The sequence below is a fragment of the Carcharodon carcharias genome, chromosome 7 (assembly GCF_017639515.1).
Source record: "Carcharodon carcharias isolate sCarCar2 chromosome 7, sCarCar2.pri, whole genome shotgun sequence".
In the NCBI taxonomy this organism is placed as follows: Eukaryota; Metazoa; Chordata; class Chondrichthyes; order Lamniformes; family Lamnidae; genus Carcharodon; species Carcharodon carcharias.
The window spans coordinates 137,966,303-137,981,314 of record NC_054473.1 but is presented as its reverse complement, the minus strand read 5'-3'; the positions used below and the strand labels follow the sequence as shown (position 1 = coordinate 137,981,314).

The following is a 15,012-nucleotide window of genomic DNA, read 5'->3' as shown; positions in this document are numbered from 1 at the left end:
GGAGTCACCCTGGCAAAGAAGCTGAGTCACATGAGTTCAAGACAAGGCACACCATCGTCTTCCATGAGGTAAGCAGTGAGGGTGTGGTGGTTAAGGTAGCAATGACAGATGAAATGGTCTTGCTTACATCTTGAATAAATATGCACCACAAGACATTTTTAACGTGGATGATGCTGGACCGTTTTATCGTCTTTTGCCTGTTCACTCAGTGATATTTAAAGGTGGAACTTGTAATATGGAGCAAAGGAACATGTCACTGCTATCGTCTGTGCCAGCATGGATGGCACCAAAAAGTTGCCAATTCTTGTGAGAGGAAAGTCCAAAAAGCCACCTTGCTTCCTGAAGGTCAAGACAACCCATGCAGAATGAGGTTAATAAAACTGCCTGGATGACCTCCAGCATTTTTGAGGTGTGGATCAGGAAAGTGGACAAAATTTAAGAAGAGGAAGATTGTCATCATTACAACTTCCCTGCACACCTCGCCATTGCTGGCCTGAAGAGTGTGCAACTGTTGTTTTTGCCTCCCAGCACCATGACCAAGCTCCAGCCAATGCATTCAAAGGGTGATTAGGAACCTGAAAACTCACTACCGACAGCAGTTGATCTCTCAGGTTATTGAGGGTATTGATAAGAAGCAGGAGTACAATCCAACTGTTCTAGAGGCCATGTTCATTTTTAAAAATTCATTCATGGGTGTGGGCGTCACTGGCTAGGCCAGCATTTATTGCCCATCTCTAATTTCCCTTGAGAAAGTGGTGGTGAGCTGCTTCTTTGAACCAGTGCAGTCCATGTGGTGTAGGTGTTGTAAGTACAGGCACAGTGCTGTTAGAGAGAGAGTTCCAGGATGAAGAAGGCATGGAAGATGGTGACAGAAGCCAAAATGGCCAACTGCTTCTGCCACGCTGGATTCAAACAGGTTACAGCTATACAAGATGTGAAGAAGGCCAACCAACTAGGCACGGGGTTTGCCGGTGGGAGACCACCATGGAAATTCCAGCAGGAACAACCATGTAAACTCACGTGGAAGTGGATGATTGCTATATACTGCATGATGGAACTGACAGATGATGTAATTGTAGATGCAGTCCATTTTTCAGCCGAGGAGGCCGATGACCCCGAACAGTCTGATGAATGCCCGTTTGCTTGTCCTCCTGTTTCCTTAGCTGATGCCACAACAGAGCTGTTCTGGGATTTCGCAATGCTGCACAAAAACACCGAAAGCGTGTTTGACTGCATTGATGACTTGGTGGACTGTAACATGCACGCCTGAAAACAGAGAAAGATTATGGAGTTTTTGCGGAGCTAACTCCTGACATTTTTCAATACAAAGCTCTGGCCTTTTACAAGGTCAGACCATTGTAAGGTGTAAACAAATTGAATAAAGATTTTTTCATTTGGCATTCAAATCTGTTGTTTTTGACATTAACCACATTGGTAGACATATTGTGTTATGTAGAGACACATTTGTGTGGAAATGGACCCTCTTCGGCTATCACAAATTTCCGCTTAACAAGAAATTCTGGGTGGATCCCTTGGGATTCGACTCATCTAGATTTTACTGTACTTGTATTTTGGCCTCCTTTCAAGCCAATGCCACATGGTATCCCAATTAATGTATTTTTATTTCTTGAGTGGCCACTGAAACAATAGACCAATTGCAGAAAAATAGGAAATAGTTGCTTTGGTTTGAAGAGAGAATGCATCAAACAGGATTTTACAACTGCAAATCGAACACATCCCCCCAACCCCGCACCATATGAACATAAAACCAGCAGTACAACGTCTTTTTGCCTGTCTGCAAAATTATGGAAAGCAAGTGGGTACGAAAATCAGAAACCCACCACTATTTTAAAATTACTAATTAACAGGCTATTAAGCTTATTAACAACCCAGTTGTCTGCAATTTTTCATTGCCTATTTCATTCTTTGGGCATCAGATGTAAAAACGCTTGGGAGTGTTTTACGGCAGCTATGTCAAAATGGCTCAAAGGTAGAAGAAAAAGCCTGCCATTTTGACCATGGTGGAATGTAGCAGCAGACTCTGCTGGTGAAGGTGACAGCATCTGTATTTTTAAAACTTTTTAACTTTATGGAGCCTGCCATAAGAAATAAAGATTGAGCAAACAGAAGAACTTTGAATTGGTAGCTGTTACTGATTTCCTGTTAACAGCATAATCCCTCTGCCACATTACCTCCTAGCCTAGGCTTCTGTTTAGGTGCGGAGCCCTCCTTCGCACAGCTATTTGGCTGCTTTCTTGCTGGATGGCCACAAATTGGCCATCAGACACTTGATTCACTGAACTGAGACTGCGGGGACGGGAGTGAGTGGACCGCTCACTTTTCATTCTGCCTCTCCTGGTCAAATAACATAAAATCTAGCCCAGTGTTCTATTTGAGCATGGAAGATAGTTATCTGTTTCTATCGCTGGAAATGGGCCACTCTAAAACTAGGATTCAAGAGACATTTACACAGTGTTAGTGTGTAGTAACCGTTTGACTAAAGGTGTTCAGTTTTAGTACTACATTTTTTAGTTGCAGATCTAGCTTAACTATCCTTGGTACACATTGCAATTTTTTACAATTCCTAAATCACCACTCTTTATGGGTTTATTGATCTTATCCACCCAAGCTAAATGCAGAAAAAGCCAATCTTTTACATCTTGTTCAGGCATTAGGAATTCATAAAGGAGACAAAGTCACTCCTCATGACCTAAGCATGTCATGCCCTCAGTCTGCTCCCTGTGTAAAGTTGTGAAATGATGTAATTAAATGGATTCCCAATATTATAAAAAAAACCTGCAAAAATTAATATTTCAGAACTGAAATGCAGTGCTTTAGATAAGCCTTTGTGCAGGCACATTGAATCAGTGAAAGGATTCATAAGATTTTTTTTAATTCTTGCATGGGATGATGAAGTTCTTGGGAAGAAACAGTAACATTCAGCAAGGAGCAATCAGAATCAGCGCTACATGTGCTGTTAAACATAGATTCCTTTATTCTCCTTCTAGACTCCCTCTGCTGGTATATGGGTATGGTAGCATTAAGTGGACAAACTGCACAATACAATTTTGACTGTACTATATGAGTGTTGCTTGTAAGGCTAGCCTTTGTTGCTCATCCCTAAATGCCCTTGACAAGGTGGTGGTGAACTGCCTTATTGAAGCGCTGCAGCCTATCTGGCAAAGGCACACTCACAGTGGTGGTAGGCACTGTATTAAAGGCAACTGGTCTGAAGGTGTTGATGTAACAGAAAATAAGCTAGGTTTGAAGTGTTAAGTAGGTAAACATAAGTGTAAAGGGAACATTTGCATTTTTAAATAAACCAAACTAGCTTGAGTTAAAAGGAAGGGGTAAAATGTTTCACCTAGCCAGGAGAAGTTAAGAGATAGTGTGTTTATTTTTCCCAAAGATACTGGTAAAATTGGTACTATGATAGGTTTTTATTATTAGAGAGGTAAAGTCCAAAGACATAGTGAAACAATGCTAATTGCATTCAAAGGGGAAAATGTGTATAAAGGAGCAAAGGTTGTGTGTAAGGGAAGGCATTCTGAGATCTAACACAAGTATGAAAAGCCTCCAGCATCTAAGTCTCAAGCTGCTGTCCACAAGGAACTGAAGCTGAGAAAAACTCACCTTGAATTTGATTGTTCAGGGTATTGTGTGTTGCTTTGCCTGGGTCTTTTAAAATCTATGTGTCTCACTGTTGCCTTAATGGAGGTGTAATCGGGAATTAGATTAATTAGGGGATTTAGAAGTTATAGTAGCAATTTATAGAACTATGTATATGTTTAAAATCATTTCCTCTGTTAATAAAGGTTTAATTTAGTTTTGTAAGAAGCCTTGGTGGCCTTTTTACTGAATTCAAAGCCTGCATCTTGAAATAAATACAAGTTGCATCTGTTTCAAGTTTCCCTCTGGGATTTGGGCAGATTGGCATTTACCATCCACCTGCCATAACACACTTGTGTGACATGAATGTTACTTACCACTTATCATGCCAAGCCTGACTGTTGTCCAGGCCTTTGTGCATATGGACACCAACTGCTTCACGACCTGAGGAGTCGCAAATGATATAGTGAAATTTTCAGTGAGCATCCCCACTTCCGATCTTATGATGGAGGGAAGGTCATTGATGAAGCAGCTGAAGACGGTTGGGTCTGAGACATCACCGTGAGGAACTCCTGCAGCGACATCCTGGGACTGAAATGATTAGTCTTCAATAATCACAGCCTTCTTACTTTGTGCTAGATATGTCTCCAAGCAGTAGGGAGTTTTCCCCTGACTCCTATTAACTCCAGTTTTGCTAGGGATTCTTGATGCCACACTCAGTCAAATGATGCCTTGATGTCAAGCGTAGTCACTCTTACCTCACCTCTTGAGTAGGTCTTTTGTCCAACTAAGGCTGTAATGAGTTCAGGACCTGAGTGGCCCTGGCAGAACACAAACTGAGCATCGGTGAGCAAGTTAATGCTGTTTAAGCTGCTTCTTAGCATTGTCGATGACACCTTCCATTACTTTGATGATCGAGAGTAGACAGATGGGGTGGGTAATTCACTGCATTGGATTTGTCCTGCTTTTTGTGGCCAGAACATACCTAGTCAATTTCCCACATTGTCGGGTAGCGTAATAGCTATACTGGGTGGGAGTTTGCAGCCCTGATGCCAACAGGAATCGTCGTGGGCAGAATGGGAAAATTTGGAGAGCCGTTAAAAGTCAACGGCTCTCCAAATTTTCCCATCCCACCCACAACAATGTGTGCCAGTTTTGGGCCCGGAAAATCCCAGCCCCTTGAACAGCTTAGCTAGGGGCGCAGAGCACAAACCTTTAATACTCCAGCCAGGATGTTGTCAGAACCCATAGCCTTTGCTGTGTTCAGTGCCTTCAGCCATTTCTTGTTATCATGTGGAGTGAATCAAATTGGATAAAGGCTGGTACCTGTGATGCTGGAGACCTCGGGAGGAAGCTGAGATGGATCATCCACTCAGCACTTTTGGCCAAAGGTGGATGCAAATACTTCAGCCTTGTCTTTTGCACTGATCTGTTGAGCTCACCCATCGTTAACGATGGATGTATTTGTGGAGCCTCCACATTGGGTTGTTTAATTGTCCACCACCATTCACGACTGGGCTTGACAGTACTGCAGAGCTTAGGTCTGATCCATGGGTTGTGGGATTGCTTTGCTCTGTCTATTATATCCTGCTTCTGCTGTTTGGCATGCGTGCAGTCCTCCGTTGATACTTCACCAGATTGACACCTACCTCATTTTTAGGCATGCCTGGTGCTGCTCCTGGCATTCTGTTCTGCATTCCTCATTGAATTTGTCACAGCCGAAAGCAGTGTAAAGAGAAAAAAAAGATAAGCAAGTAGCGTACATGTATATTGTTATGCTTTGTCACTGCACTGAATGCTTCTGAACAGAAAATTGCTCTGTTACAAATTTCTCGTCGTGACACAGGATATAAAGTGAACTCTGCAGTTTGTTGATGATTGATGGAATACTATTCTGTATATATAAGAATCTCTTTCAAAATTAGATTTTTTTTTATTATGTTCATGGGATGTGGGTGTTGCTGGCTGGGCCAACATTTTTTGCCCATCTTTAATTGTCCTTGAGAAGGTGGTGGTGAGCTGCCTCCTTGAACTGCTGCAGTCCATGTGGCATAGGTACACCCACAGTGCTATTAAGGAAGGGAGTTCCAGGATTTTGACCCAGTGACAGCGAAGGAATGGCAATATAGTTCCACGGACTTTTAACAATCTGTCTCCCAGGTTGCTTTCAGTTTTCTATTGATTTTCTTCAACAATGTTCCTACTGGTTCAGGTGCATACTTATATTTATTTTTATGAACCTTGAAGTGTGACTTTATCTTGAATGGTTTGTTGTGTACACTGCAAACTAATTTCCAATCTTCAAAGATTAAATATTAATTTTATTATTATTATATGGGTTAAATATGACTGTGCATCATAATCTGTTCTTAGATGATCTTAATATGACCCATCAACATTGTGTGCTGTCTGGAATGCAGCCTCGCTTCAGTTCCACCCACAGAGTGGCAGAGGTAAGATTGGATGTTAAAACATTCTTGCTTTATTTATGCTTTGTTCGTAAAATGAATTTTTTTGACCGGGTAGCACAATTGTCATGCTGCTGTGCCACATGAATATTAAAATTTCCAGTTGTAGTTTGAAATTTTAATGTTTCTTTCCCCTTCTGAACTCTTGTGGCCTAATACTCTAGAAAGCTGAAAATTGAATCAGAAATGATTTTGATGCTTTGTTCAGATTAAATCAAAAGATTTCACATACGTTATAAATGTTTCGCCAAATGCATTGCACAATAAAATTTGATCATCCGTAGTTTTTGTTAAATCTCTGTTGACATATCTTTCTTTTTTTTAATTATGCAAAGTGAAGGTGGAAGATAGAGTTACAAGTATTCCTAATACAAATTGGCCAGAAAAAACAACAGATCTGAGGATTGGGAGCACTTTAGAATTCAGCAAAGGAGGACCAAGGGATTGATTAAGAAGGAGGAAAATAGAGTATGAGAGTAAGCTTGCGGGGAACATAAAAACTGGCTGTAAAAGTTTCTATTGGTATGTGAAGAGAAAAAGATTGGTGAAGACAAATATAGGTCCCTTACCATCTGAAACGGGAATTTATAATGGGGAACAAAGAAATGGCTGACCAACTAAATAAATATTTTGATTCTGTCTTCACAAAGGAGGACACAAATAACATACCAGAAATGTTGGCGAACACAGGGTTTAGTGAGAGGGAGGAACTGAAAGAAATCAGTATTAGTAGGGAAATGGTGTTGGAGAAACTGATGGGATTGAAGGCCAATAAATCCCCAGGGCCTGATAATCTACATCCCAGAGTACTTAAAGAAATGGCCCCAGAAATAGTGGATGCATTGGTGGTCATCTTCCGAGATTCTATAGACTCTGGAACAGTTCCTACAGATTGGAGGGTAGCTAATGTAACCCCACTAATTAAAAAGGGAGGTAGAGAGAAAATAGGGAATTATAGACCAGTCAGCCTGATGTCAGTAGTGAGGAAAATTCTAGAGTCCATTATAAAAGATTTAATAGCTGAGCACTTGAAAAACAGTGGCAGAATCGGACAGAGTTAGCATGGATTTACGAAAGGGAAATCATGCTTGACAAATCTGCTGGAATTTTTCAAGAATGTAACTAGTAGAGTTGATGAGGGAGAGCCAGTGGACTTTCAGAAGGCTTTTGACAAAGTCCCACATAAGAGATTAGAGTGTAAAATAGAGTGGGATTGGGGGTAGTGTATTGAGATGGATAGAAAATTGGTTGGCAGATGGGAAACAAAGAGTAGGGATAAACGGGTTCTTTTCCAAATGGCAGGCAGTGACTAGTGGGGTACTGCAGGGATCAGTGCTGGGACCACAGCTATTCACAGTATATATTAATGATTTAGATGAGGGAGCTAAATATAATATCTCCAAATTTGCAGATGACACAAAGCTGGGTTGGAAGGTGAGCTGTGAGGAGGATGCAGAGATGCTTCAGGTGACTTGGACCAGTTGAGTTAGTGGGCAAATGCATGGCAGTTGCAATATAATGTGGATAAATGTGAAGTTATCCATTTTGGTAACAAAAACAGGAAGGCAGATTATTTTCTGAATGGCAATCAATTGAGAGAGGGGAATGTGCAACGAGACCTGGGTGTCCTCGTACACCAGTCACTGAAGGTAAGCATGCAGGTGCAGCAGGCAGTAAAGAAGGCAAATGGTATGTTGGCCTTCATAGCCAGAGGATTCAAGTACAGAAGCAGGGATGTCTTGATGCAATTATATATATTATACAATTATACAATATATATTGGTGAGGCCACACCTGGAATATTGTGTGCAGTTTTGGTCTCCTTATCTGAGGAAGGATATTCTTGCTATAGAGGGAGTGCAGCGAAGGTTTACCAGACTGATTTCTGGGATGGCGGGACTGACATATGAGGAGAGATTGAGTCAGTTAGGATTATATTCATTGGAGTTCAGAAGAATGAGGGGGGATCTCATAGAAATGTATAACATTCTAACAGGACTAGACAGGGTAGATGCAGGAAGGATGTTCCCGATGGTGGGGGAGTCCAGAACCAGGGGTCACAGTCTGAGGATACAGGGTAGACCATTTAGAACTGAGATGAGGAGAAATTTCTTCACCCAGAGAGTGGTGAGCCTGCGGAATTCGTTACCACGGGAAGTATTTGAGGCCAAAACATTGTATGTTTTCAAGAAGAAGTTAATTATAGCTCTTGGGGGCAAAAGGGATCAAAGTGTATGTGGAGAAAGCGGGAGCAGGCTATTGAGTTGGATGATCAGCCATGATCATAATGAATGGCAGAGCAGGCTCGAAGGGCCGAATGGCCTACTCCTCCTATTTTCTATGTTTCTAATGTATTTTTAGCATGTATGAAATAGGGTTTCCTTTACAAGCTTGACAATTTGGTTTGTGTACCTATTTTTGCTGTGTGATGGCTAGAAATAAAGGGTTAGATTTTGACCTTGGGTGCTTTTTTGGGCCGGGTGCTTGGGACACTTAAAGAATGTCATAATTCTGAGGCCCAAGCCATTTTGATTGTCAAGCCATATATAAATTTCATTGATGAGCTGTCCATGAGTTTCCATCAGTGGTAGCCCATTCAAGTGAATACCAAGATTTCCAGTAGGCCTGATGCCTACTTAAAGCGAGAGGAACTTTTATTTGCTGTAAGTTCTTATTGAATTTGGCCTGTAACATATCTGAGGCAGGAGCACCAAGATTAAGTGGATTCCTGGTGGATAGTCTTATTGAGTAGGTGAGGGCATGCGGGTGGGCTCTTTTCTCCACTAATATCAAAGTTCAAAAATGCAGCTGCTTTTAGCATAAACAGTATTCTCTTGAATTTGGCTATTTACAGTTTGAGACGCTGAAATAAATTTTATTGTAAATCAAATCTTTACCTCACCTGGGTAATACTATCTTTGGATTCGAGTTGAATTAAGTTACTTCGCAACATTTACAAGATAAGTTGTTTTGAATGATTAGTATGGTTTGGAGAAATATTTAAAAACAGTACACATTTGACTCCTAAGCTGACAGAACTGAACTGTGGTGACAGTATGAGAAAAAATTGGCAAGCAAATGTATTAGAAACTCTATACAAGGGAACAATTATGTGGAAAGGGCTGTGTACTTTGCTAATAATTCTATGTCTCATATAGAGAGACCAGACTTTTATCCATCAAAAAATAATTTAGATTTACAAAGTCTGAGGCCAAGTGAGTTGAAAGTAAAACACAGGAGTACAGTGTAAATGATATTTAATTGACTCAATATGTTTCTGCTTTACTCAGCTTGTAATTGCGTTTGTCACTTTATATAATCATTTTAGCTGTGTTTTTTGGTGATGTTGGTTGAGGAATAAATTTTGGCCAGCACTTCATGGAGATTTCCCCTGTTCTTCTTTGAATGGTGCTATGGAATCTTCTACATCCAGCTGAGATGGTACCTCTGACAGGAAAAGGACAGTGCGGGAAAATCTTCAGCCGAACTCCAGAGAAGGCAACAGAAAAAGGAAGACATGGAAAAACTTCTACCTTTACCAGAGTGCTTCAACCACGTGGAAGGCCCAGATCAAGCCAGGAATTGGCAGAACTGGTGTTGCAGGTTCTCCATGTACAGAACAGTACTGGGACTTGCACTACACCATAGGCAGTAGTGCAGATGACGTAATGGTCAGACAGGGCATAAACAAAGACACAGCGACTTGTAAAGAAGTTGTCAAAGCCTTTGATACTTATTTTGCTCTTTGATAAAACACCACTAAGAGAGAGCAAAATTCAATAGGCAGACCCAAAGACTGGGAGAGAGCATAGATTCCTTTATTGACGAGTTATATCAATTAGCTGTGAATTTTGAATATGGAGCCCTGAAAGATAAATTAATTCAGAATTGCATTGTTGTGGGAGTCTTAGAAGAGACATTATTGGATTATCTGCAGTGAGGGAAGATTTGACTCTCTATCGAAGGTTGTGCAGTCAACAAGAGAGGCAGAAGAGAGAAAGCAAAGTACATTTTTTGTTCGTGATGAGAAAAAAATCTCATGAAGAAAAATGGCTGATACAGTCCAGTTTGTAGCTCATAGGAGTTGCAGTGCACCTAACCTCAGAGGAAAAGCAAAGAGGACATGGTGGCTGGCATCAATCAGTGTCCTTGTTATGGTGGTAAAAGGCTGCATTGGCATGAAGAATGCCCCTCTAAAAATACAGAGTGCAGTTCCTGTAAGGAAAGGCCATTTGAAATCAGTTTGCTGCAGCAAACAGCTCTTAACAAAACAATTCAAGGAGAACCAGCTGAAATCAAAGACCATTCAAGAGTTGAAAATCAAAAAGGAACAGAAGTACCATTCTTGGGTGAAATTACAGGATCAAATGGGAACTGTTGGAGTGCAGATGTTATGGTCAATGGACATTAAACAAACTTTAAACTAGACATTGGAACAGGAGTCTCAATTCTTGCAGACAAAGAACAGTGGTTAAAGCCAGACTTACTCCAGCCATCGGCCATAAGACTACACAGTCCAGGAGGCATTCAGCTGAAAGTCAAGGGACAGTTGACCACTAAACTCCTGCACAAAGGAAGAGAAATTACAGAAATTTTATGTGGTCCACAATCAAGAATGTTCACTGTTAAGCCAAAAAGCTAACACAGATCTACAACTCATCTATAAAAAAGCTAGGAAGCTCAGAAAAATCAACAGAATTCAGGATGGAATTCCCAAAATTATTCAGTGCCCCAGGGAAACTGAAAACAGTCTATCGCATCACATTGAGATCAGATATAAAAACAATGTACTTGTCCGCCCCAAGGAAGGTTCCACACCCACTTTTACAGGACGTGAAACAAGAAAATGAGGCAATGCTGCATCTGGGAGTCATCTCACCCACCACCAAACCTAGAAATTGGTGTTCATGCATGGTTCCAGTATCAAAACCAAACAACTAATTTGGCCTATCAAGCCCACACTGCCATTCAAGCAGTTCATGGCTGATCATCTACTTCTACACCATTTTCCCCAATATCCCCATATCTCTTGATGTAGTGACCTCACATAGTTAAACAAGACAGTGGAAAGGGAGATTCATCCAGTGGCATTTGTGGATAAGAGTCTGGCAAAGCTAGCAAAAAGCACTATTTGCACAAAGTTTGGTGCAAACAGTGGCTTCTGGGCAAGGAATCCAAACTACTGACATTCATTACACCCTTCGGGAAATATTGTTTCAGTTGCCTACCCTTTGGGATCATATTGGCTCCAGAGATTTTTCAGAGAACAATGACAGCCATTTTGTGGATAACATCCTGATCTATGGTCCATCACACTGGACCATAATATAATAGTGAGAGGAGTACTGCAATGCTTGGAAGAAGCAGGGCTAACTCTCAACACTAAATGTGAGTTCTCACAACCCACTATTAATTTTTTGGGTAACATCATTCACACATCAGGCAGATCCCCAAAAGACCAAGCAACCAAAGATTTTCCACCATCCATAACAGTACGGAGTTCCAACACTTCATGGGGATGGTCAGCCAGGTAGGAAAGTTTCTCCCTAATCTGACACATGTGAACGAACAACTACAACAATTGTTTAGGCAAGACCAAGCGTGGTGTTGGGGAGAATATCAACAAATCTCATTATAGAGTATGAAGAACATGCTTATCTCACCAGATCGATTGGCACACTATGACCCGGAATTGCCCACAGTAGTTACTGTGGATGCACCAGTGACTAGCCTAGGAGCAGTACTCTTCCAAGTCCAGAAAGATGGAAAACACAGGCCAGTATCTTGTGTACCTTGGTCATTGACTAAAATGGAGCAAAGATATGCTGTAATTGAGTAGCCATATGGGCCTGGGAGAAGTTTGCAACCAGGCCACAAGCCATTGGTCACCTTCCAAAATACCAAGGAACTAGCAAAGATGTCACCTGATGTCCAGAGATTTCAGCTGAGACTCATGAGGTTTGATGCCATGACTGAATATGTGCAAGGCAAATAACAATCAGCAGACACATTTCTGTTGGAAAGTCTGAACAGAATGACATAAATCTTGCTGAAGATGTAGTCATACAGCTCATTGACTACAAAATTCCTACTGACAACCACACAGAGGTTGAATGATATACAGCAACACAGAAAGCAGATGAAAAATGTGCCAAAATAAGTGAATTCTGCAAAATGGATGGCTAGAATATGTTCCAAACAATTTCATCCTGACACAATACTTTGAGCACTGTAGACATCTTGGTATTTTAAAGGATTTACTAATCTACAATGAGAAGTTGGTCATGCCAAGAGTCCCCAGCTTCAGGATCCTTCAAAGAATACACCAAGGTCACCTAGGCATTAGCTTTGTTGAAAAGGACTGGTGATATCGGCTTCGCACTGTTGAGCTACCATTTCACGCCACTTCAGAATAGTTTGATGGGAAGGAGACTACAGACTCAACTTCCTGTTCTTCCACATGCACTCATACTATGTCTAAAAGCAACTGATATAGACAGAGTAGGGGTGAAGGAGGATGTATCATGAAAATCAGACCAGAAACTACAATTTAAACCGTAGAGCACATGTGTTACCAGAACTCCAACCAGGTGAATCAGTCTGGATTAGAGACTAGAATAGAAAGACCAAGCACTGAAAAAGACACAAAGTCCTAGGTCATATCTTGTAGAGACTGAAAGCTGTATTGTGAGAAGAGCCTCATGCTGAGTCTGTATTGTACATAATGTTCAATAAAAAGTAAAGTTAACCAACAGTCCAGCCTCCTGCCTTATCTGTAAATCTAGATCCACGACTACCACATCTAGACTCGCAGCGGTGATAACAGAGTGGTGTTCCCACAAATTTTCTGCCCTTATCCTTCTTAATGACCACGATTGCAGGTGAAGGAGATTCTGACAAACCTTGGTGAGTTGCAGAAGTACAATCTGTGATACATACTGCAATCACAATACATTGATAATAGAGGGGGTGGATATTGAGTCCAATGGCAGGCCTTCTAGTGATGTCCTCTGTCCCTTTTGATGTCATTGAACTCTCTTTCTCAGGTTCCTTGGTGGTTTATTCAAATAAGTGCTGCCTTGCTGCTAAGGGGAGCTGCTCTCATTGTTGCTGCGCCTTTAAGCTTTTGCATCCACATCTAGAATAAAGCTTGGTTGAGGTCAGAAGGTGTCATCTCTGCAGCAAACCAATTGAGCTTTGCACTATTGATAACTCCTTCTATCACTTTACTGATGATTGAGAAGAGGTGGTTAGTGTAGTAATTGGCCGAGTCAGTTTTATCCTGCTATTGTGGATAGGATATACCTGGGCAATTTACCCGTTTTTCAGGTAGTTGGCAGTGGCATAGTTGTACTGGAGCTGCTTGGCTTCAAAATTGGCTAGTTCTGGTGTATGGGCCTTCAGCAGCCTGCCTGGGATGTTTTTAAAGCCTTTGTAAGGTCCAGTGCCCTCAGCTGTTTCGTAATGTCATATAGAGTGAACTGAATTGTTTATGATGGGTTAGGTCATGGAAGGAGAACTGGTAAGTTTGCCCACCCTGTACCATTGGCTTAGAAACACTTGTGTCTTGTCCCTTGTATTTGTGTTGCAACAACCAGTGTTGAAGAAAAGAACATATGGATCCTTCTCCTGTTAATTTCCCAGTTATCTACTGCTATTCTTGGCTGGAATGCCCTAGAGCCACTGATTTGTTGGTTGTGGGACTGCTTAACTCTGTAGCTAGCTGGTTTTGGTGTTTGCATGCAGGTTAGTCCTGTCTAGTAACTTAATTAGACTCATACTTAATTCTAAGATATGCTTGGAGCTATTCTGGCACACTTTGTACACTCTACAATGAACCAGGGTTGGTCTGCTGGCATGATTGCAATTTAAGAATGAGGAATGTCCTGAGCCATGAGGAGGCTACACTATATGATGGAAGGTGTCCTTATTGTAGAGGTATGCTATCAATGTTATCACATACAGATATACCTTCAATGGGAAGTTGTTGAAGATAAGATCAAGTAGGTTACTTCCTAGCAAGTATAACCATGTCAGGTTGCTAAACTAACTTATCTTCTTAGTAGTTAGTGAGGAGGACTTTGCAAGATTGACAGGGCTGAGATTGCCTAAGTCCTGGTAATACCAGGTTTGTTCCCATATGAATTTCTTTATTTTTATACTTGGCAACAATTGTTTTATGTCAGTTCTCCTTTCATAATTAGTTTATTGGTGTCTAGCTCACAATTGGTCAAATTTATTGAATTCAGTTTCATAACATGGCAATGTTACTAATTCGCAACCTTCATGTCACTAGTCCAACACCATAATCACTTGGCTAGTGGTATAATTATTTATCTGTTTAACACATTGCCAACTGGAATCGGCATTGGTCAGTGTTGAGATTTACCAAATTTTTTGTGTGAATTTCAGCTGAAGGGCTTTTGTATGTTTTATGCAGAAAGTGTGGGATTTTTATACTCATTTAAAACCTTGAACATTATTTTATTTGAATTTTTACACTTTGTAATTAATTTGCTGAGGAATGACACCATGCTCTTTTGATACCCCATTTTGGTAATGTCTTAATGATTTGTTATGCACCCTGTGGAAATCGTAACCCAGAGCCTGTTCCATGCAATATTTTCAAATCTCTTCCAACTACCAACAATTTTATATGAGAACCTACAGTGCAGAGCTTGATGGAGCCTCTTTTGTCATAAACGCACAAGTTAAAAGATAAAACTCAACAATGCAGTGCAGAAAATATTTATTGTTGCAACTAATAGACAATGGCTGGGATTGTGTTGCACTTCTTTCAGATAATATTGCAAACTGTAGGGCAAAAGTTGTGCATTTATAGGAATTGTCTAAGCCCCAACAGTGTGTGACAGCCTTCAATACACTTCTGTTGTTTGCATATTATGTGAAGTCATTTAATCTGTACAGAATTTTT

At 40.9% G+C, this 15,012-nt stretch overlaps 1 protein-coding gene across 14 annotated transcripts in view; it reads left to right on the top strand.

Annotated features, from left to right (window-relative positions):
• The window catches only part of fto (FTO alpha-ketoglutarate dependent dioxygenase), a 426,363-nt gene that overhangs the window by 91,621 nt on the left and 319,730 nt on the right, over positions 1 to 15,012 (top strand). For all 14 annotated transcript variants that reach the window (XR_005943490.1, XR_005943489.1, XM_041191082.1 and 11 more), the window contains one exon: positions 5,983 to 6,062. Coding sequence is in view for 12 of the 14 variants with exons in the window: in XM_041191082.1 (XP_041047016.1) it covers positions 5,983 to 6,062 (80 nt within the window). In the remaining 2 variants the exon portion in view is untranslated. The remainder of the gene's footprint in view (positions 1 to 5,982; positions 6,063 to 15,012) is intronic.